At 41.1% G+C, this 24,425-nt stretch overlaps 1 protein-coding gene and 1 pseudogene across 1 annotated transcript; both read right to left on the bottom strand.

The window, feature by feature from the left end:
• Nucleotides 1-2,172: 2,172 nt before the first annotated feature.
• Nucleotides 2,173-7,995, bottom strand: LOC119661769 (juvenile hormone epoxide hydrolase 1-like). Its single transcript, XM_038071243.1, has 3 exons — nt 7,550-7,995; nt 7,272-7,471; nt 2,173-3,215 (listed from the first exon to the last, which is right to left on the bottom strand). The coding sequence occupies exons 1-3, from the start codon at nt 7,742-7,744 to the stop codon at nt 2,222-2,224; spliced, it is 1,389 nt and encodes a 462-aa protein (XP_037927171.1). The 5' UTR covers nt 7,745-7,995; the 3' UTR covers nt 2,173-2,221.
• Nucleotides 7,996-12,454: 4,459 nt separating this feature from the next.
• Nucleotides 12,455-18,842, bottom strand: LOC119647021 (annotated as a pseudogene).
• Nucleotides 18,843-24,425: the final 5,583 nt, after the last annotated feature.

Below are 24,425 nucleotides of genomic sequence, written 5' to 3'. Positions count from 1 at the left end.
GTGTGATAATTAAAATAATAAATCGAAATGGAGGCGTGCTAGACACAACACAGCCAGTGAGTTGTGGTTCCGTAAGAACTTCATGTTTCAAATGATCAGTCGGTTCTGAAAATGGGTCCGTGAAAGAAATTACCACTTTTCAGCTCCCGTCCTCCCCACTTGTGCATTAAATGCCAGAACTGGAAAATACTAATCGAGGCCTATGTATTTAAGTAGCGTAGGGTATTGTTTAAGGTAGCTTTTTCGTTAGTAGCTTCGAGTAACTACTTGCACCGGAATAGTCGGTTGATTTGACCTCTTGCCAGCTTCTGGCTATTTCGAGCTTCTGTAAACCTTTTTTTAATTGTTGACGTTTTTTGCTTGCCCCTTGACGATAACGGTGGTGTAGTCCCTAATCTACAGGCGCTTTAATTGTAATTATAAATTAATTACGTTTTGTCTTCCTAGCTTACGAATAAAATCTATCCTATTTTAAGACTGTTATTTCATCCTTCTTTATCTCTCACCGAGATGTTTCTAACACCATGTCGACTTAAGAACCCGTAAAACGCAATTATACATTATTTTCCATAACATATGACCGAGAACAGACCCCTATGGAATATCCCCCGTTATATTGCCCGTCTTCAATCCTTCATCCGAATCGTTGCGTAGCTTTCGCTGTCGGAAGTAGTGAAAGGTTGTGCTTTTTACATAATTTGGGGTTTGTGCCACGTTGAGCTTTGATGATATGGTTTCTTCTCGAAGAATTTAACGTGTCCTTGAATTCAAAAGTTACCAGTGTGCAGTATTTCCCTTTGTCAAATGTATTCTTGACTAGCTGAATAACCATTTTAGTAGTATCAACCGCTGACCGAGCTCTTCGGATGAAAAGCTATTTATTTGATACATAACCATCGCTATCTATTATCAAAAATATTGGCTCACCTATCGGCGTATCGGGTTTCAGGATCAATACAACCTTCTGTAATTTCTGGGAAGCAGACCCTTCTTTTAGGCAGTCAACAATCAAGGCCACTTAATAGGAGGGGATCTTTTATTACCAACATAACCGACTCATGAGTTAGAATCTGCCTCACCACAGAGTTGCTTGAAGTAATACTTTTCACTTTTCGTGATGGCCCACTGCAACGTTTTGCGTGCGGGTTTATACTCCGGTATGTTTCTTCAGCGTTGACTTCTCCTTTTGCAAGCATTCTGTACGGTTTTTCGCTGCTTCAGCGTTCCACCTGTAGTTGGAATCGTATTTCTGACGGAACCCCGGTATTCCACGACAATACCTCTAGAAATGTATCCTTATCAAGTCATCTTTATAACCAATCTGTTTCTAGTCTCTTCAGATTAAGATTCATTATTCTGAGTCACTTATTAATCGTGGCATATATATCAACGACTTCGAGTAAAATCTTTCCCCTTGAAGTTTCCAGCAATCCCTACCGGAACGTCGAGTCGTACCTAAAAGAAAGAATATTCCTCGCTCAGTCCATAAGGCAAATATGGTTATTGTTTCCAAAGCGATCAGGAAATCTAGTATGATATCGACCAATCTGCCAGACGGATACAATAGGGAAGATGATAGAGAGAGTCATCTATAACAGACTATTTCCCATCATCGAAAGCAGTAATGGGAGGGCAACTATGGGTTTCGAGGAGCCTCCGTAAGTATGGTTTTCCACGAGCCTAAAATGGATGCTATAAGCTAGGTGCTGAGCCTGGCAAAAGACGAACTGAATTCTGGTGACTGCTGTGCGGTATTGCCACTAGATGTCAAAACCGAATTAAATGTGCAAACTTTAAGGGAAGAAAGCGGGTTAGTTCAGTTTGCAGCTGATGGCGCCCTTTTATACTGATAACGGCCTTCACTCTATTATTATTTGGTATCTTGGTGTCCGGGCAGCTGAGTAGTTAGACCACAAGGCTGTCGTACGGAAGGTCACGGTTGTATTTTGGAAATACAATATTATTTGCATCAACTGACTTAAACGTTGTATTTTGAATGTTTGCCCCATGAAGAAGCTTAACAGCTTATTCAGCGTAAATAAGTGTTTCTCCCCATATAAATAAATTCATTTCTTTTTCTTTTCAAAATAGATTTCTTCTTGGAGTTTACCAGTATTCTAACTTTGGAAAGTCGGATACATAATCATATTCTTTCTCTTAAAAACTAAAAAGTAACACAATGAAAAGCTTTATTGTTCAGTATAACAGTACGACTAAAAACTTACAAATTATCCAATTTAACAACTTTATCGACAAAATCAATGAAATCTTTATACAACACTTTGGGCAATTCAAATGCAGCAAAGTGACCACCGTCTTTATGATATGTACTATGGATAAGATTTGTATACTTATCCTTTAGAGTCCAGTCCAATTCATGGGATAAATCATGTTTAAAACGGGCACATCCTGTTGGTACGATTGTTTGAACACGATCCAATTGAAGTGCTCGAGCACGCGCAGTGAAACTCTCCGCATAAAGGCGTTGAGATGTTGTGATTGAATTTGTCAAGTAGTAGATCATAATGTTATCCAGCAGGGCGTCCAGAGTGAACTTTTTCGCCAAGCCTCCATCACTTAGTTTTCTGTAGTCTTTGTTTGTCCATGTTGAAAATTTCTCCAAAATATAAGCGGCTAGACCAACGGGATTATTCATTAGTGCACTTCCAATTGTATCTGGCTTTGTAGCTTGGATGTGCAAATATCCGGTTTCTTCAATAAGATACTTGAACTTTTCCGACTGTGGGAAGAAAAAATCCTCATATCCCTCCGGAACGAAGGGTTTTGGATAGAAACTAGCAATGGTCTTTTTGATCATTGAGCGGAATCTGTTAGCCCCGCACATGTTAGAATGATAACCCAAAACCGCCTCCGGAAACAGCGTGGCGATATTTGATCCAATCAATGAACCCCAGTCACCTCCTTGAACGAAGAACTTCCGGTAGCCTAAACGCATCATTAGGTTGCGGAATATAATAGCCATTTCAGTTGTACTAAGTCCTGGCTTAGCTGCACCCTCTGACCAGCCGTACCCAGGTAAACTTGGAACCACAACTTCAAATGCATATTTGCTGTCAGCGTTCTCAACTAGTAATGGTATCAAATCGTAAAATTCTCGTACGGATCCAGGCCAACCATGGAGAAGTAGAACTGGAAAAACTTTCTTTCCTTTTGGTGGATCTTCGTATCGGGTGTGAATGTAATGGATGCGTAACCTGGGAAATAAATGAATATTTGAATGGGAACATGTAAATAGCTAATCTATTTTAAATTAAAATCTTTACAGAAGTTCTGAATGAAAAATAAAATTATAAATGTAGAAAATTAGTTCAGGGAAATTCATGACCAATCAAATTTGTAAGCACGTTTTGCTTATTATTCAACGTATGCTCTAGCTTTGCTAACTAAGGGGTAACTTCTTTTTTTTCAAGAAAACCAAATTTTAGTTAGATCTGGTCGGTACACTAACAAAACTTCAGGATTCAATATTTTTTGGACCAGAGTATATAGATGACACTGCGAAGACAGGTGTTCCGATTTATAGCTGAGGCTATAATCATGATGAAAACATGGGAACATGTAGTCTATGAATCCGAGTTGAGTTTAAAGGGAACTCCTCATACATGCAAAACAAGGGTGTAAACATTTTTTCACTGAATATGGTCATGATAGATATCAAATAGAAGTATTTTTCAAAACTGACCTTATTTCTGATCTTATTTTGAGTGGAACATAGAGGAGTGGGGCCTCAATATGTATGCCCCGAAAAATGTGACAGGTCTCCTTCTCAGAACCTATCCAACCGAAAAATCTGAAAAAAATTGCAATAATGCACCTACACCAAATCTAGTCCTCGAAATATATCCCGTTCCGATTACTGAAATTTTCTCTTGAGTTCATTCTAGAAATACAAAATTTGGCACCATTATAAATAATAATATAATACACAATTTTGGTAGGTTTATAGGAAACCCAATCATTAGTATGAAACTTACAGAAAGTCAAAGTTTTGTATTTCACGTGAATTTATTGCACTCCAAGACGTACATGACGTTACCATCACATAAAGTGAGCTCATATGAACAACGGAGTTTGATATATCAAGGAATATTTTGAACTGAAAAATGTGCATAGGAAATTTCTCACACAAAATGAACAAAAAACCTTTATATCCCAAGAGTCCAGCTTCCGATATTCCGACTTGTTAGTTAATCATCACACAGTTATCATACTTGGAGTACTAGTGATAAGCCCACACTAGCGAGTTAGCAAACTATCTAAGTTGATTAGCTGATTGAACAACGCGAGAAATGGTCACAAGAAGAACCTCTTTTACGCTGAAGAACGTCCACAACATTTTCTAGATATCTCCAAATGAGATCACAGATTGGTCGAACGTTGCTATCTCTTGAAACTATTGAACATACGCACATACATATAATTAGGCCAAAATTGACTCAAACGTTGGCGTAGGACTCTGTAGTGTTTGCCAGTCTCCCGACTAGCGTATGATTCACGCATGGTATGGAGCTGCACCAGATTAGACAACAAAATCCACCAAATTATCTTTGTCCCCTTTCTTCTCGATAATATATATTTTTCAATAAAATGATGAAGAAAACAACTGATGCCTGAAATACGGTATCCGTTTAATTTCAGCAACCGTTAAAGTCTTGAATCAATTGAACCCTTTGCTTCAAGGGGTGCTGAAAAGTAATGCCTTCGGATTCATGATGGGGTAGTCCGCAGTAGTTCAATACTACACAAAGGGTGTCCCAAACACATAGATATAGATAGAAACAACGAATTGTAAATTTCCAAGTCGTAAAAACTCACAGACATTAAATCCACCCGCGACTTTCAGTAATTAAGTCGTGGCCGTGGAACGGATTCTGGGGGCCCTATCGGAATCATATTCCCCACGTAGAAATCTGGGGACGACATGCTCTCGACTTCAGTGAGAAAGGTCCGGACAACCAGAGAGTAGAGTATAGCGACCCTTATAATGAGAGGAACTGGAAATATGACTATTGCCGGTCTGCCAGTGGCACTATTGTCTATTTCTTCCTAAAAACGTCAGAGAATGGCTCGTCAGAAAAAAACTTCAGCCGCAAAGTAGGGAGGACTACAGGCTAAATCTTACCTCCTCTTCCGCTTTTATCAGGAGAAGAAAGCTGAAGAAAGGTAAGCTGCAGATGTATAAAATGATCTAGTGCCGGTATGTGAAAACAGATCGATGCAGCCTGAACATAGTGAACTTGCAAAGGTTCCCAGCCGATGATATTCAAAGGGACTGCGAAAGAAGATGAAGTTTCCAGGGAATGAGAAAATGGGGGTTATCGCACCACAAGGTTTGGCGATATCCAGAGAAAAGGCGAGAAGATATTTGATTTTATCACTTCAGCAATAGAAGATTAATTGGAGGCTCTAAATCGCACACTTTCAGAGCGCTTTAAAGAGTCTTGCCTTATTTCCAAAAGCTTTGCGATGCCCTGATGCCGCTAGAGAGCATGATGTCGATAATACTTTAATTGAATGGATCTATGCTATGGTAACGAAGAGATTGCTGGGTGGTAAAATGGACGCTCACCTTATACATACACACATATCCATGACGATCAGGATTCGAACCTAGAGCAAGAAAAAATTGGGAGTATGACGATCCCCATCCCCCTCCCCTCCCAAAGAAACAGATAGGGAAAGAGCCCGCTCTCAGACGACACTTGGGAGCCCATATGCAGAGTAAGAATGCGTCATTTGGAGGAGTTACTTGCGTGTTCCTTGCTGTTACAAAGGTATAGCTAGAATTATTTTGGAACGCATCAAAAATCGCTTCGAAAGTGTAATCCACTAAGAGCACACTGGTTTCCGCTCTGGATCCTATTGCAATGTTCTAAAGGGTTTTGTTTTGGTCAACAAAACCCTTTGAATCATTGCCGAGCAGTGTTTTCAATGAATCTTGCTCTTCATCGTTTTTGAAAAGCCATTTAAAAAATAGAAAGAAAGATGAGTATCGGTTTTGTCTAGGGCAGAGGCAACCCATCAGACGCTGCCTCCCTCTACTCTGGGAGCAGCGTGACTAAAAGTAGCAACGGATTGAAATGCGCGTTTTTATACAATCGTAAACGCGACAAGGGTGCGAATTATCTCCACTTTAAAACCGAAAGTACTTTAAGCCTAAGCTAAATGTTTAGGATATGAGGGATCCTAAGAGGCAGCATCTGATTAGTTGCCTCTGTCCTGGACGAAATTGTTGGTCATCTTTCTTTCTAATTCTTAAATACTTGGGTGCTATGCCCAAAACGATGGGTCTGTAAACCAAGAAAGTGAGAAAAAGTTGCTCTCCATCTGGGTCGGTCCAACATCAATATAAATGTGGACTTAGTACGAACCGAATTCCGCTAAAGCTACATTCTTGAGTATATAGCCGTAGAATCTTGCTTTTAACACTGAGTGAAAGGTACATATGTATGTATGTGTCAAGATTATGGAAATAAGTCATGTGTGGACCACAAATGTGGAAGAAAGTTTCTTCCCAATTGGTCCGGTTCGCCATCAACTGAATGCGAACTTAGGACTCCCTTAGTCCTCAAATAAAAATAATTTTGCTTCGACCTAATTTGGATGGAGGCCGATTTCATTTGCGATTATACAAAAAAGAGCGATTACCACCCGTAGCCACTTTCGGTCACGCTGCTTGCAGGCCAGAGGTGAGGCAGCGACTGATGAGTTGCCTCTGCTCTGGACGAAACCGTAAGTAACTTTTTTGAATTTTTCCAAGTTATTATTGACAAACTATCTAAAATAAGAGAATAAAAGTATTTCAGTAAGGTTGATAAGATAACATATTAAAAGCTTATATGGAGTGGGATATATGGTAACGAGCTTTCAGTAAAAAGTGAATAATGGACTCTAGGTAGAATAGTGCATCAGAAATGGTCTAGGAATGGGAGACTGATTTAATGGATCCCGCTAACAATAACATACAGCAAACTCATATATTGATAGTATTGTCCCAATCATCCATGAACCTAGCATTGCTTTGCTAGCACGTATCGAATCGACGCTTTTTTATTAAAAACTCACCGTTCCTTGTGGGCAAGGATTTGAAAACGACCAGTGGACAAATTCCACACCAAAAGGAAATGCCAGTGGAAATTCCGGGATCCAATTGAAACATATTTCCTCAACCATCGTAATTGAGCAGAGCGTAATGTTATGAAACTCCCTGTAAACATGCACCGCCTAGTTGAACATGACTTGTTTCTTACCCTTGTATATTGGTTGTAAAATGTGGCCATTTCCTCAAAAAGGCCTCCCGTTCTTTCCACTTAGGCAGGTATTCATCTCGCCAATAGTTTATGACCTTTTGCAAGTAGACCGTGTTGAATCCATATTCAAACCCAATACCTTCAAGAGGAGTTTGCAATTTGATTGTTTTCTTTAAATCGTTCTTCAAAGTTTCGATTGTCTAGAATTAATACATAATAATGTATCTATTGTTTTAAATAAATAAATAATGTATCTACAGTTTTAAATCAAATTTTACCTCGTCTGGAAAAGAGATTTCATATTTCACAACTTCCGTGTTTTCCTTGTAATCTGATTTCTTGCCCGGCCCCCAATATTCATCCAGATCTAATGTAGGAGCCTTTATTGGTTTGAGTAACTTCCTGATCTTGGAGATTAGGAATGAAGTAAACACTACAAATATTGCTAGAGTCACCAAGCACAGAAACTCCATCGTGGATCTTGTCCGGTATCAACTTGGCACGACGAGGGAATCTAACTTAGTGAGTTCTAACTCGAACTAGAGTGGTATGTACCTATAATGACACGAAAAACGCAAAAATTCCGAAGAAGAGATACGGCGTCCGGCCGGCGTTTTGATTGTTCAAATATCTGCAATCTTTTCAATTTCAAGTTCGAATTTTCAAGTCTCAAGCAACGCCCCAAGCTTTTCAACCTTGCGAATGTCGAGTTCTCTACTTTTGATTCAGAGACCAGATCAACTGAATTTCGGCGTTATCGCCGTGACTCTGCAGTTCTCAATTTGCTTAGTAATGGTGTTTACCTATTTTGTTAGACACGATAATTTTGTATTCTCTGGTAAATCGCCGGCTGTGGGAAGCGGGGCTACTATATACAAAAATTGTGATAAGATAAGAAAGTCAACCCCTTTACCTATACAGTCCGCATAAAAGTAAAAGCAAATCAGAGAGTGGAAAGTGGAAGCTTCAGATATAAAAGGTTTTGTGGTTTTCTTATATAAAGAACTTGGTTCCACGACTGTTTTGTTGCAACTTATTGCACAACGTAACCAATCCACGTAACCATCCGATCGCTCAGGTTGAGTTCGAATGGTTACAATTTTTTTCTTCAGCCACCTTCAACTAAATGGAAGCTTGCTCCAATTGCTAACATAATTGATTGCTCTGTCATGTGGGTGTGTAACTGACATGTCAAACTGTTCACTTTAATGGGACACTAACATTTCACGATGTCCAGTCACACGAAAAAAAAAACCAAAAAGAAAGCAAAGTTGATCTACAATAATTTTGTCAACAATAATAGTAGAATTTCCAACATTACACTCAATGTTATAACCTATTGTTTATTATAGCGAGACTTTTTCTCAATTCAATATATATGGTTGCCATTTACCCCTGGGGTATAATCCGTTTGAACTTCCTCTACACTATTTCGCTACTGTTCTGTGCCAAGTGCTCTTTGGCGACCCAATCGTCCTCTATCTTGGAAGAGTGCATGGCATAGTCAGCAAAGTAATTGTCGCCCCTCTTTAATATATGACCACTGCCACTTTCGCCTTCCAATCAAAACACGTATGGATCATAATAATAATAATCGTTGGCACAACAATCCATATTGGATCAGGGCCTTGAAGTGTGTTAGAGCACTTCATTCAAGACCGTAACGGTACACTACAGTAGACTGTAGGAGGCAATGTGGTCAGCATTGCGCTCGCCCGAGATTATTACCCTGATTTGACTCAGGTACTCATTCACAGCTGAGTCGACTGGTATCCGACACCAAATCACGATACAAATCCCACTGCCGCCAGCGAGGTTTGAACCGCGACCTTCCGTACGACAGCCTTGTGCTCTAACCACTCAGCTATCCGGACACTCGTATGGATCATAGGCTGACCAAATTCTTCGTTTGTAATAGTATCAGGCCTGGAGTTTTTGAGTAACAATGGAGATCACTTTCAAGGTGGTACTTCCATATAGCAACACAGAAAGGGCACTAGCAAGAACACTGTCAATTTGATTTTGATGCTGTGATAGTGTTTATTTTAAGTCCAACTCTACTTACGTCTCTTCCCAACTCTGGAGTCATTTGGCCAAGTGTTTGAAGAAAGACGTCATTATCCATTGAACTTCTGTACATCCTCCGGACAAGCATGAAGAACCTCGCCAATAACAAGAAAAAATAATATCGGTGACAAGATCCAACCCTTGCAAACTCCGCTGTGGATATCAAAATAACCTGAAATTTTGCCTCGATAGAGCGCATAATATTTTGCGCCATCATCTGTCGCTCTGATAATAACTGTTCCGAAATGGTCCTCCTGCATAAATCACACCAGATACACCCGCTCTTAACGGTGTCGAAAATCTTCTCGAAATCAATGAAGAACAGGTGATGTGAAGATTTAAACTCCGCGCACTGTTCCAAAATGGTCTATAGGGAGTTGATATTGTCAATGCAAGAGGATAGCGAGCGGAAACTAGTCTGCTTTTTGACGATCAAGCCTTCGACATGTTCGACATGCATTCTATGGTTATTTAAACCATCTTTGAGACGATATTCCATTGCTACACTCAAAACGGGTGGAATTCCTTGGAACCATTTCAATCATCCCCTCTTCTCACTCTCTGGGAAAACTCCCGTATTCCCTGGTGCAGCAATAAATCTGCAGGGAGACTGCCATCCTTCACAGAACCATTAAAAGATTTGCGACTACATGCAAGTTCTTCTATGATTCACTGGATATGTTCCCCTAACCAACGCAATAGCAAATTCCCTTTCGCCATGACGTACACTACTAACTTCCCGGAATTTCCCATCGTATCGGAATTCAAGCGTGTCACAACCGTCATCCATCGCAGCGGTCAATAGAGCTTGCAATCCCTTCCACGATTCCGTAGCCCGCCAGATCTTATGGCACTCCATAGGTACTTGGCACCCGAAAAAAGAGCACTTTTGATATTCTTTGATATTCTCAGTCGGGTTATTTAATGTATCTACGAAAACTGGATCATATAAGCGGCATATCGTGAACTCGGGGAGTTGCAGCTCTCCAACCTAGAAGTGGCGCAACACAAAAGCGAACATAAATGACCATCAGATGGTGATCCCTTTCGAGACCGATGTCAGCGCCTCCAATATCAGCACCTCATTTATTACGCACATCCAAGGAAGAACTCTTAAATCTACTTATCTCCTACGGAAACATCAACAACCCCTCGGATAGGGACTGACCTCACGCCAAAGACCTTTGGCTATCGAGAACGGACTACGATTAATTTCTGGAATACGCGCATCCTTTCCGACAACGGTATGAAGGGCCCCTGAATACTCGGTTTCTCTAATTCGAGTGAGAATTCCAACGATATTGGCTGGACATTCAAGGCCTAAGCGAAGTAAGAAGATGGGACTCTGGGGAGTACTCCTCCCACTCTTGCGGCAACGTGCTTTTGTATTCTAGAAAGCCAAGTGGTTGCAAACGCGAATTCGGTGTCCTATTGTTTTAACTGTTACCGTTTTCTTAGCCTCGGAGCCAGTCTCTGACAGACTTCTAAATACAAGATTCCGGACTAGGTTAAGGACCACCCCAATTGTACAATGCTATGCACCAACAAACACTTCAGATGTGCGTAACAAGAAAGGCCCTGACGTCGACCTCGAAAAAGATCTTGGAAATCTGAGAGTTTTCCTGATGAGTGAGGGAAGGAATTAGTCGTCAAGATTCCAAAAAAAGGCACCCGCTTTGAGTGTGAGTGCTCCCTGCTCTCGCAAAGATAACAGCTAAAATAATCGTGGAACGCATCAAAAACATGTTGAAGGCTTCATTGACAGCGAGCAGGCTGGTTTCCGCTCTGGGTTCTCGCCATTGACCACATTAAAATCCTACGCACCATCTTGGAACAGTGTACGGACTTTAGATCCTCGCTTCATCTGCTTTTCATCAATTTCGAAAAGGCCTGCGATAGCGTGAACAGTGAGTGTATCTGGCGTGCTCTACGCTGGAAGGCCATTTCGGAAAAACTATCAGTTAGTATCAGAGCGACAGACGATGTCACAAAATGTCACGTGTTGCATCGTGGTAATACAGGGATACATCTTCAGACCGATACTATTTCTTCTTGTTATTGGTGATGTTCTTATTGTTGCCTTGTCTGGAGGACGTGGGGGAGTTAAATGAACTATGGCATCTTTCCTCAAACACTCAACTACGCTGATGACATCTGTTTGTTCTCCCACCGAGTCATAGACATTGACCAAATGGCTCTGGATTTGAAAAGGAAGGCAAGTAGATTTGGACTGAAGATAAACATCAACAAAGCCAAGTTTCTCGGTCTGACGGGTCATTGAATTCTCCCTATCTGCATTAATGGGGAGAGCATTGAAAACGTCGATTAATTTGTATATCTATGTTGGAGCGATACCATGACCGTCAGGTTGTGGATAAAATCCGGCTCAATAGGTTACGGTGGGCGGGTCACTTTATCTGTATGGATCAGTATGATCCAGCCCAGAAAGTCTATAAGGGCAGTATCCGCGGTAGAAAATGAAGACGAGGCAGACCCTGCTTGAGATCGAGCCAGAGATGGCATAGGTCAGGACGCCAGACAGCTTTTAGCGATATCGAATTGGTAGAGCTCGGCGCGAAACCGGTATATCTGGAGTTCCTTATTAAGGCAGGCCTAGACCGGATACCGGTTGTTGCGCCGTTGATGATGATGATGTTGAAAGCATGGCTTTTACCATTGGTGGTTCGAACTGGATGTCACCCGACGCATTAACAACGGTAGATCCGCTTTCTCTATCTTGTCTGAAATCTAGGAATGTAGATATCTCAACACCAAGATCAAGTTGAGACTGCCATGCATTGCTTTCCACGCCATGCAGTGGAACCCACTGTCCCAAGATCGACGAGTGGGTCGCCCCAAGAGCACCCGGCGCAGAAAAGTAGCAGAAGAGTTCGTGCGTCTCAGGAATTCCTAAGCAAGTTGAAGCGAAACGTGAAGGATGCCGCTTAAGTGTGGTTGACGTACTATACCCCATAAAGGGGTAATTAGCAACCAGCTATGTATGTAGATATATATATAAATCCTGCAATAACGATTAGCCATCTATATTATTACCTACAATGTTACTTTTAAAACCCAGGACGCAATATTCTTTCACGTGAAAAAAAATACGGGAATAACAAAACAAGCCCATTTATTGTTTACTAAACAATAACCAGCACATCCGAAAACTTACAAATTATTTAATTTAACAACTTTCTCCACAAATGCAATAAAATCTTTATAGAATACTTTAGGTAATTCAAAAGCAGCAAAGTGACCGCCGTCCTTATGATAGGTACTATGGATAAGATTGCAAACTTATCCTTGAGAGACCAGTCCAATTCATGAGCGATATCATGTTTGAATCGGGCACATCCTGTTGGAACGTCGGTTTGAACACGATCTAGTTGAAGCGCAAGAGATCGCACATTGAAGTTTTCTGAATATAGTCGTTGGGATGTTGTGATTGAGTTAGTCAAGTAGTAGATCATAATGTTATCCAGCAAGGCGTCCAGAGTGAACTTTTTCTCCAAACCTCCATCACTCAGTTTTCTGTAATCTTTGTTTGTCCATGTCGAAAATTTTTCCAAAATATAAGCAGCTAAGCCGACGGGATTATTCGATAGGACAGTTCCAATTGTATCTGGCTTTGTAGCTTGGATATGCATATATCCACTTTCTTCAAATAGAAACTTAATCTTTTCCGATTGTGGGAAGAAGAAATCCTCATATCCCTCCGGAACGAAAGGTTTTGGATAGTAGCTAGCAATGATCTTTTTTATCGTTGAAAGTAATCTACTAGCTCCGCACAGATTGGAATGGTACCCTAAAACCGCCTCTGGAAACAGTGTTATGATATGTGATCCAATCAATGATCCCCAGTCACCTCCTTGAACGAAAAATTTCTTGTAACCTAAACGGAACATTAGGTTGCGGAATATGACAGCGGTTTCAATTGTGCCAAGCCCTGGCTTAGCCGAACCCTGTGACCAACCATATCCCGGTAAACTAGGGACGACAACTTCAAATGCATATTCGCTTTCGGCGTTGTCTACTAGTAGCGGTATCACATCGTAGAATTCTCGTACGGAACCAGGCCAACCATGGAGAAGCAGAACTGGAAATACTTTCTTTCCTTTTGGTGGTTCAGCATACCGGGTGTGAATATAATGGATGCGCAACCTGAAAAATAAATAATTCTTGTAGTTGAAATATTTTACCCTAAAATCTTTAAGGAGATTTTGCAATCTAAAAATTATAAATGTACAAGTTTTTAAAGGAATATTATTGCCTACGCTATTCGGATGTGTTACAATTTTTTCAGAATATGTCCACTTCAGCGGTTTAATCTAGTTTTTTGTAGGTTAAATTTTCAACCCACAATAAATACAAAGGTTTCTAATTGACCACGACGCGGAAATAATTGTTTCAGTATCTTAGACTGCACTCTCTGAGTACCTTGTATGTTAGTACTTTTCCAAGTTAGTAAATTTATTGACTAACCTGTGCAATTGTTTGATTCTGAACTTGTCTTCTGCCTTGAATTTTTTTCCCTAACAAGCTTCAAGCAATCCTTCCTTAGATTGCGGGGTGGATTAAACTTAACTGGGGAACGTGTTCTTTTTTTAATTGAAAGGTAACATCACTACGTTTTCGCATACTATAACAAACCTTGATATTTACCTTCTTTCGGGTTATAATTCTTTGTAACATTTCCCGCTTCTGGGAAATTAGCTAAAACAGGTAGAATCGCAGAATGTGTGGGGCAGCCATGCCACCACCATAAAACTACAATTTCTATAATATTTTTTTGAATAATCAAACATATATACCTTATTGTGCGAAATGTCCTAATCTACCATGAAAAAAAACTGCTTAAAACTTCATTAAAGGATACCAGTCGGCTCTTAAGGTCGATTTCGTTTTTTGTTCTTGACACTCTAGCGATTTTGAAACAAATCGGTTCGGATGCATCTTGGAAGATAAAGCAGTAGTTTGCCCTCAGTTAAATATCAGTGGACTCGAAAAACGCTCTCAGATGTTGTGCAAAGGTTGATTATTTTAAGGTAACAATCCTCGGGGAATTGGTAGCTGACGTTGCACAGACATATTAAATTTCATCACCACTCCATAGAGAAGAAATCGCAATTGGGATGAAAATTACGAGAGTCCACTTACTATTCATTTATTTCAATAAAGTCTCTATTCGACGTTCCCGCAAAAATTTTAAGCCAGGGGCGGGAGATAATTCCATTTCCCTGACTTCTTTCTAGGCCTACTTCTGTGGGGAAGCACTTTGGACGTGAAAATCGTAATACTCCTTTAATACTTCTAGTTCAGAAGAAAAAGTGTGGAAAGGGCATTAAAGCAAGATCACCCAGATATGGCCAGCATCAAGTTAAGTGATACACATTTGTTAATTTAGGAAAGCATAAATCGGGACACAGTCTCAGTCCTAGAATCAAACCCGTGTGAGTCGACGCATTATCCTGATGCAAAAACTCCGCATTGTCTCTCTATAAATTCAACCGCTTCTTGAAAATAGCTTCACACAAACCAAGCATAGCACTCAAATGGTATTCCATGTTGACAGTTTGGTCCAGTGGAAACATCTTAAAACAGTACGATAATCGAATAAAAATGACAGCATTACCTTTGGGACATTTTCTTTCACCTTGGCTCACTTTGGAATGTATATGAAACATTGGAAAGGTCAACTTAAGCGAATTCGTCAAACCTCTCGTTAAGACTCGGATGCAGAGAAGCCAACTATCGCTAAACGCCCATGACTTTCACTAGCGCACCAAGAGAAAAAGAAAAGAAGTGGGCGCTTAATTGCCTTTGAATATGGCAAATCTCATTAAGCACGAAATCCCCACATAAAGTAAACTTGTTGAGTTAGATGAATATAAAGACGAAGAAAGATAAATATGAAGTAATCGTTGAATGAAAAGAAATACGTTCAATGGAAGCGATAGCAACAGAGGGATAACCCAAACACTCCTTCTCCTTCCATATATGTGGCATCGTCACACCGACATACCAATACATGAACTACAAGGGCCACGGGCCAATTAGCTATCTCGTACCTACCCCGCGAATACGCAATGATATTCCGTGCCTTCTAGACTTAATAGGCATGGCGGGGATCTTAATGGTCATGTGGGTGAAAGGGCAGACGGTAACAAGTAGCATGGGGTAAGGGGTTTGGAGCGCACAATGAGGGTAACCAGCATATAATCCATTTTTGCAGGCACCCATGACCTTGTTCTTACGAATACATGGTTCATTAAACGATTGTCTCGGTTGGGTCGTGTGACGGTTTTTTGAGAAGAAAGAAGTAATTATGTCACTTTTGCGATTACCAACCATTACGAATGTGGAAGGATCGTGGAACCAAATTAAAGACACTATCCATAAAGCGGTCTCTGCAACCCTCGGGGTCATAAAGCCAGGTGAGCGGTACATCAACCGAGATACTTGGCTTTGGAATGACGATATCCAAATGGAGGTCCTTGAAAAGAAACCCCTCGATCACAAATTTCTCGACAATAAAACGTTCGCAAATTGGCAAATTTATAAGAATGCCAACCAGGAAGCAAAGAAAGCGATCGCGGGATAGAGAGAGAGATTTGTTTCCACTTACCAAATGCCGAAATCAACGTACACAGGATATCGAACACTTCTGTTGTGTTAATGACAAGAACGGTACTTTGCTTACCAACCGTCGAGCCGCGACGGACAGATGGCGAGAATATTTCGAGCAAATTTCAATTGAAGAATTTGTTCACTCTCCACTTTCACAAGCGTTGTCGACATTTGGAGTAATTACACCTATCAGCACAACTGGTGCTCAGAGGTGACGGTGAGGAAGACGGGGCGGCAACCCTGTCGGCCAAACCAAAACCAAATGGCCGAGGAGATCCTCCATAGTGGTGGCACCGGGAGACGCTGTATTCACTTTGGTTTGCCGGCCGTGATGCAGTAGGCAAATGCTCCAAAGGCCTAATCAGGGCGATCAGACCCGAGTCTGCACGGGGACTCATCTGAAGTGGTAATTGGCCACGAAACCTTACCAGGGGTATACTGGTACCATGGAAACCGGGATAGCTCCTGGACTCTCATACTTCGGGTGAACTCCCGTTGTATGTGAGTACAGGTCGGTTATTTGCGGTAGGCCCTCTAGCGGGAGTTTCACGGGGGTTGTGGTTATGCTCAAGCGAGAAGAGACCTTCGGGCCTCGGCGTGGTGTTGCATTTCAACACGGTTGCCGTACTCCTTAGTTCGGTAGAGATTTAGATAGGTCTTGCATCCACCAGTATGAATGCTAAGCCATGCACTTGGTATAGACTGGTACAGTTGTTGCTTGTTTCAGCGGGGCTCTGCTTGTGGTCACAAAATCAATTCATGTCTTAAGAAGACCGTGGGATTAAGTCGCAGGACAGGTGCTCACGATAAACCCTCAAGGACTTAACTGTCAGCGCCACTGAAGTCGAGAAAGCAATAAAACAAACGAAATCGAGGAAAGCAGCAGGACCTGACAACATCGCATCTGAGCTCTGGAAAGTGGAAAGATGGGACCCAATACTGTGACTCATTAAATTCTTGAATCGGGTTATTCTGGAAGGGAAGAACGCCATTTGACTGGCAAGAAAGTACCATTGTTCCAATATGGAAAAAGAAAGGTATTCCAGCGGATTGTTCAAATTACCGTCCAATCGGTTTGCTGTCCAATACCATGAAGATTTTTGAACCCATTCTTGACAACTTTATTCGCGAAATCGTTGAAAAAAGCCATGGATCAAGCTGGATTTGTCAAAAACTGTGTAACTACTGACGCAATATACGTTGGGCGGTTACTAATGAAAAACCACAGTGAAAAGCATCTGGATCTGGAGAAAGTGTTTGACTGTGTGCCACACGAACTCATCTACAACACTAAGTGCGAAAAGAACTCGTGCGCTGGGTTCAATTGCTCTACCACGATCCGAAAAGTAAAGTTCGAATTATGGCGGGTGTATCAAAGCCGCTTCGTATCTCTGTCGGTATTCATCATTCACCACCACTCTCACCACTCCTCTTTGTTCTTGTTATGGACACCGTCATACGGGACATTCAACGTCCAGCGCCCTATACACTGCTTTATGTAGATGATATTTTTCAAGCGATCTCGAGCAACTTGTCCAAAAATGGAATGATCGTCTTATGCAACAAGGTCTCAGATTGAATCTAAATAAAACTGAATGCTCGACAACCGATCCCCGTGATATGAGAACAATCACTGCCAGGGGCAGTGACCTGAGCGATCTAAATATCTCGGGTCAATGATATCAGCGAATGGAGAACTGTGTTATGAAATTACTTCACGTATTAACAGAAGCCGGATGAAGCTGCTTTCCAGAACTGGTATCCTTTGTGATCGACGTATCAACAAACGTCTCAAATTTACCGCAATGTCGTCCGTCCTGTCGCTCTTCATGGTTCTAAGTGTTGGCCGACTATAAAAAACAACGAACAGTGTCTTGCGGTAATAGAGACGAAGATGTTGCGTTGGACTAGTGGCGGGACACGTTTGATCACATCGGAAATGAGGATATCCGTGATCGATATGGAGTTGCAACGATCGAAGAAACATTGCGAGAAAGACGTATTCAAAAATAAAAAAGTATGGTAAAGCAACTACCTTCAGCAAGTATCTTTCTGGGCTCATTGTTTTCTTCACCATCGAAATTGAACACAACGTAATGTTAGAAGCTCTGTGTGGATGTGAACTATCTAGCTAAGTATGAACTGCTGCTTACCCTTGAATATTCGTTGTGAAATGTGGCCATTTCTGCAAAAAGGCCTCCCGTTTTTTCCTTTTAGGGCAGGTACTCATCTCTCCAATACTTTATGACCTTTTGCAAGTAGATTGTGTTGAATCCATATTCGAATCCAATACCTTCAAGAGGAGCTTGGAATTCGATTGTTTTATTCAAATCCTTCCTTAAAGCTTCGATTGCCTGGAATTGATTGAAATGGTTTAGTTATGGTAGTTTTAAAACAAGTCATATGTTACTTACCTCATTTGGAAAAGAGGGTTTAAATTCCACCACTTCTGTATTCTCCTTGTAATCTGACTTTTTGCCTGGCCCCCAGTATTCATCCAGATCTAATGTTGGAGCCTCTATTGGTTTTGTTAATTCCCTGAACTTGTAGATTGAGAATGCAACAAACACTACAAATACTGTTAAAGTCGCTCGGCGTAGGAACCCCATTGCGAAGCTTATCCACTACTATACTATCCACTACTAACTTGACACAACGCGGGAATCTAACTTATTGACTCCCAATTCGAAGTGGAACTGCACGATCATGGTGACACGGAAAAATTCAAAAATTACGAGCGTTGATACGGCACCCGGCATTTTAATAATCGAAATTTATGAATCGCTTTAAATTTAAGTTTGAATTTTCAAACCTCATGCAATGCAAGCAAAGCACGTTTGAAGCTTTTCCGAGCCTGATAATTTAGAGTTTTCATTCTTAATTTGGGGAGCAGGCCACTGTGATGCGATATGGGTATTATGTGTACGAATCTGCAGTTTCCAGGCCGCTGCATACACTCGTTATTATTGGGAAACATTGTTCTTATCTCCATCGTTAGGTATGATTATTTTTTGGTAAGCCGCCAATCACTTCTATATACTGATGTAGATTAATGCTGATAAAATTGGAGAGTTAACTACTTTAAAGTACATATTGAAAACGTGCATCTAGATAAAAATAAGTTGGAAACCAAGGGCTGAACGCTTCACGTATGAAAAGTTTTGTGAACGACTGTTGTATCTATGCATATGTTAGCTGAAAATTCAAGTAGACTAATTATCAGGACCCACGACATCCACCAAAAATGGCCCCAAGACCGTTTAGGAAAGAAGAGGGGATGAGTTGCTATAATATGAATGGTCATTGTTTTCCAGGGCCGCGGAGAGAAAATCAGGGCTGGGGTGAAAATTACACGGGCCTCCTTTATGAAATATAAGGCATCCACATTCTCTTGTTGTTATGGTTTTCCTCGCCATTTTCACTGTTTTGCTTCCTGTTGTTTTCCCAACAGCTTTTCTCTGATTCCTGAAATTACTACTATTAACTCTCAAGTCTTTTATGGCATGGCTTTATGAGATGGTATTCCTCCCTTTGCTAAAAGAATAAGCTCTGAATTTTGGCGAACCGATCTCTAAAGATTTATATTCTTCTGTGCGTTCAAAAGCCTCCTTCAATTCGCTACAATTTTACGATTTTTATTAGCTAATATCACGTCTGACTATGTCAAACCTAAAAACGAACTGCGAATTCTTGGATTTTTTATGATCATCAGCAGCCACGTTCTTTGAAGAGGAGGCTGTCGAAGCATCTTCTTGAGATCTGTCAAAATAAGACTTAGAGGCGCGTAGCCGCTGTATACATTCAGGCTGCCTGCCATAGCTAACACAAAGCTGCCTTACACAACTTTACATGATTTGACTGCCGGACACTGATGTTGGATTTGTGGTAGGTTCGCGTTCCTTGCCAATATGCCCTTTATTTTCAAAACTTTTGCATCGAACAAACCGATTAATACCCCTTGAATGTCACACAAAGTAATCAAAATATGGGCCCAAGGTAATAGGGGCTCCTACATATTACCAAAATATCTTTCTTATTTTATGACAGTTTCTGTTCCCAGCTTCCGGAGAAACTCCGAGCCCAAGAGTAATCGCTCGCTTCCCTTCCCGCCCTCAGTCCTGCATTCCTCAGATAAGAATGGACTTGGTGACTATGGCCTGACTGTCGTTCTAGAACACGAGTTGATTTTTGGAATGTGTCTAAACTGCTCCACAACGGGACCAAGGGACTCCAATGTTCACTTTCTTCATCTTGAGTGGAAATTCTAGCTTTAAAACTGAACATTTTTCGATAAATAAAGTGCGATGGACTCTACTTCTACTCCAAGGGGTGAATTCGGCGTTGAATTAATATTTACAGCAACCGCCCTCATTACTTGTGAGCCAGTTTCGAACAGAATACTGGTTGCAAAACTACAGTTCGGAATAATAATATTCCAATATGTAGTACAGTGTTACGCACCAACAAAGATGTTCGATGCAGTGGAGAAAGAGATTTCCTAGAAGCAATTGAATGCAGTCCACAAGAGACTTCCTAAAGATGGTCTGAATGCCAAGATGAGTACTGACAATACCTTACTCGGACATCTGATAGAGAAATAAGGTCTTGACAGCTATAAAGATGATGGCAACTGGCCTCCTGCATATTGCTCAAGTACAGAGTTTACCATAAGGGGTTTCAAGTTATGAGCAATGTACGACTAATCAGATTGATTACATTGCGGTCAGTATCCTTAATTGGAAGCACAGGTTGAATGTTAATTTAATGGCTATTAGTAAAATGATCAATTTTATTGATGTATCTAATTACCGAACCCTCTATAACTATATATAATCTTGACTAAATGGCTCAAGTTTAGAGAAGAAGGCAAACTGAGTCAGTCCAAAGAATAACAACAACATAATCAAGGTGTTAACTTTGGCATCATTTGTTTGGGTCATGTCATCGAGGTAGTCTGTCCTAAGACAATTTCAAATGAGAAACTTCGTCGGTATACGGCCAAGATAACTGTGGACATGTTGAGGAGAAGACGGACAATGGATAGGTCACATATTAGAAAATGACGGCAAGTCCTTTGATGGCTATGCCTTGCAAAGCATATTTGATTAAGATGACAACGATGGCACATAGGTTTAATTGGCGTCCTATGAACCATTTAGGGAATGGCAACCATGTTTGTTTTTTGTCCAAACACATTTAATCCCAAAACCTTCCTCAGCCGTAATATGATTATTGGGGGTTGAAGGGTAATATATCTCTCGAAGGTATTTATAAATTCGGCACTGTAATTCACAGTGTTACTGCCCTACTATCAAATCCTACTCTTAACTTCACTTTGCTGGGAGGGTCAAACAGATACGAGTTATCTGGTCCTCCAGGTTGGGGGCTGTACAACAGACTGACAACTTATTTACAGTATATTATTAGTATATACGATGACGCCTGCAGCAACGAAAAAAGAACTACGAATTTGAAACCTGGAATGTGCCTCCCTGTGCAGAAAGTAAAAACAAGTCGGGAAACCGGAAGCTAGACGCTTTAGGTATGAAAGGTTTTGTGTATTTCTTTTATAAAGAGATTTGAGTGTGCATTTGTCCCATTAGCATGTAGTACGTGAAATATGCATATATTATGTGAAAATAGCCACTTTCAAGTGAAATTGACATTCATTGTCTTGAATTTGCAGAGGAGCGCAGATTTGACCTAGTATAACTTTGTTAGTAATAATGCGATTTTCACCAAATTTGGCAGGATTATGATCTATAATGTAGGCTATATTGCTGCAAAATTTTGTGATTCGGGGGTGAACTTAAGGGGGGTTTTCCTGTCAATTACTAAAAATTATAGTAATATACTATTATTAACTTTATTTGAACAGATATCGGTATGCAGGGTATTTCAGAGCCTAGGCACCATATAGTGGCAGCCCCCTGATTTTTTTCAGATTTTTTCGGTTAGGTAGTTCCTGAGAATGGGTTCGTTAAAAAAATGACCACTTTCAACCCCCCGCACTCCCCACCTTTTCAGCAAAAGTCAAAACTAATATCGGTTTTGAAAAGTACTAACCGAGACCTTTAATTTGATATCCAACATGACTATATTTGATGAAAAAAAAATTTACACCCCCCTTTTGCATGTATGGGGACCCCCCCCCTTAAATGCGTCGTAAAAGGATGTAACTCGCTATATGCATGAGCGTTCACAGTTCCCACCTTTCTACCAAATTTGGTGTCAATCGCTATAACCATCTTCGAGAAAAATGCGTGTGAAGGACAGACAGACAGACAGACAGTTAACCGGTTTTAATAAGGTTTTGTTTTACAAACAAAACCTTAAAAATTGGATTGTGAGAATGCGGCACAGCTTTTGTCGTCCACAAAAATTTACTCTGTAATATCAGATACTTCCAAGCAATCAAGGAACAAATGGAGTCCATAATCTTCATGATATAGCTAATGGATAATATAGAATACTCATAGAATTCGCTTGCAGAAACATGGGAATTTCATCGATTCCCTCACCGCAGTATTCACAAAAGAACATGAACCTCACCAGAAAAGAGGAAAGACGAGGGCTGCATCTAAAATCTTTGGCATTTTCTCATACCAAGAAGACTAAAAACAGGAGGAGAAGCGGCAAATCAAGTTCCTAAGGGCCACGAAATTTCGCTGCATATTACTAGGGTAGAGACGAGGTAGCTAACTGGATCGTAGCCCTTGTGGTTCATGTATTGGTATGTCATCACGTCACCAAACATTTATCATCATCAACGGCCCAGAAACCGGTATCCGATCTAGGCCTGCCTTCGTAAGGAACTCTAAACATCCCGCTTTTCCGCAGAGGTCCACCAACTCATTATCCCTAAAGGAGATCTGGCGTCCTGGCCGACGTCATCGCTCGATCTCAGTCAGGGTCGGCCACGTCTTCTTTTTCTACTATAGAATTTACCCTCATAGACTTTCCCGGCTGTCGATGAAAATATGATGCAACTTGCGCTTGCCATAGAAAGAAAATCTTCTCTGTTGCTGATTTTCCCTGGAGGGAATTCTCTTTGATATGAGCCGGTGATGTCCTGAACGCATGTGGGAACCCGGCTTAGCAAAATAGCGGAGAATATCTTATAGATGGTACTCAGCAACGTGATATTTCTATAATTGCTGCACTGCATGATATCTCTCTTTTTATGTATGGGATAAATAATGCCTCTTTACCGGTCATCAAGCATTGATTCGCTGTCCCAAACCTTGAGCATAAGCTGATGAATTACTAGTGTAATTGGTCGCCTCTACGAATATGGCGAATCAGCTTTTTGTTTGTAATTTTATGATTTCGTGAATTTTAGGAGTTGTCACAATCTCAGCGGATACTTACACTAAGATTCCCGTCGCCTACCGGCCGGTGGTAGGTCAATGAGAGAATTCGTCGAGAACTTACTGTCAGTCAGTTAGTCTGTCCGTCCGTCTTTTTTTTTTTTCATCGTTGGAAGGTGGAAAGGTTCAAAACCTACTGCTGGCTCCTGCCAAACAATTATGTGAGACTTCTACTCACTAAAACCACCTCCTTCTTCTTACACTCTCCCTACGGGACTGCTATAAGCATTGCATCGTGGGGCTGGATCAGTTCTTAACTGCGGCGCATTATTGTTCGCTCCCTTTCTTGCTTTCTTCGCAGTTCTTCATGCCTTAGCTGTTCATGAATCATTTTCAACTCAATTACCACTTGATTCCAAGCCTCCGTTAATTCCAACATAAACTCCACTATATTTCCAGGTGTTAAGGCCTGTCTGCGATCGCCTCCAGCCTAGTTCGGTGTGCTGTAAACCTTGGGCACTCAAACACAACATGCTCCGCATTCTCAGCCACGTTACCACATCTTGGGCACCATGGTGACTCGTCGTGTCCAAACCGATAAAGATAAGCCCGATAACCTCCATGTCCACTTAAAAACTGTGTTAGCTCGTAGCTTAGTTCCCCGTGATTCCTTTCCATTCATCTTGGAATGTGTGGAATGATACGGTAGGTCCAACGGCCAGTTTGTGCCTCGTTCCATCTCTTTTGCCATTTTGCGATGGATTCTCGCCGTGCTAGTTGCCGTCGAAGTACAATAGACTCACCGATTGCATACATATTGTCGTAGAGACGCCGACCTTCATCCGCCAAGATGTCTATGGGGATTGTCCCTGCCAGTACATATGCTGCTTCTCCTGATGTCGTTCGATAAGCACTGCATACCCGGAGTGCTCTTAGTCGATACGCCATTCCTAGTTTTCCGCAGTTTGATTTGTTTTCCAGAACGGTTGTCCAAACTGGAGCTGCGTAGAGTAGCACGGAACTAACTACCCTTGAAATAAGACGACGTCGACTTTGTCTTGGTCCACCAATGTTCGGTAGTATCCTCGAGATCGTTACAGCGATGGAAGATGCTTTAGTTGCAGCGCACTCAATGTGTTTTTTAAAG

Source organism: Hermetia illucens, chromosome 1 (genome assembly GCF_905115235.1).
Source record: "Hermetia illucens chromosome 1, iHerIll2.2.curated.20191125, whole genome shotgun sequence".
Taxonomy (NCBI): Eukaryota; Metazoa; Arthropoda; class Insecta; order Diptera; family Stratiomyidae; genus Hermetia; species Hermetia illucens.
The sequence above is the reverse complement of the archived record's forward strand: the minus strand, read 5'-3'. Positions and strand labels throughout refer to the sequence as shown.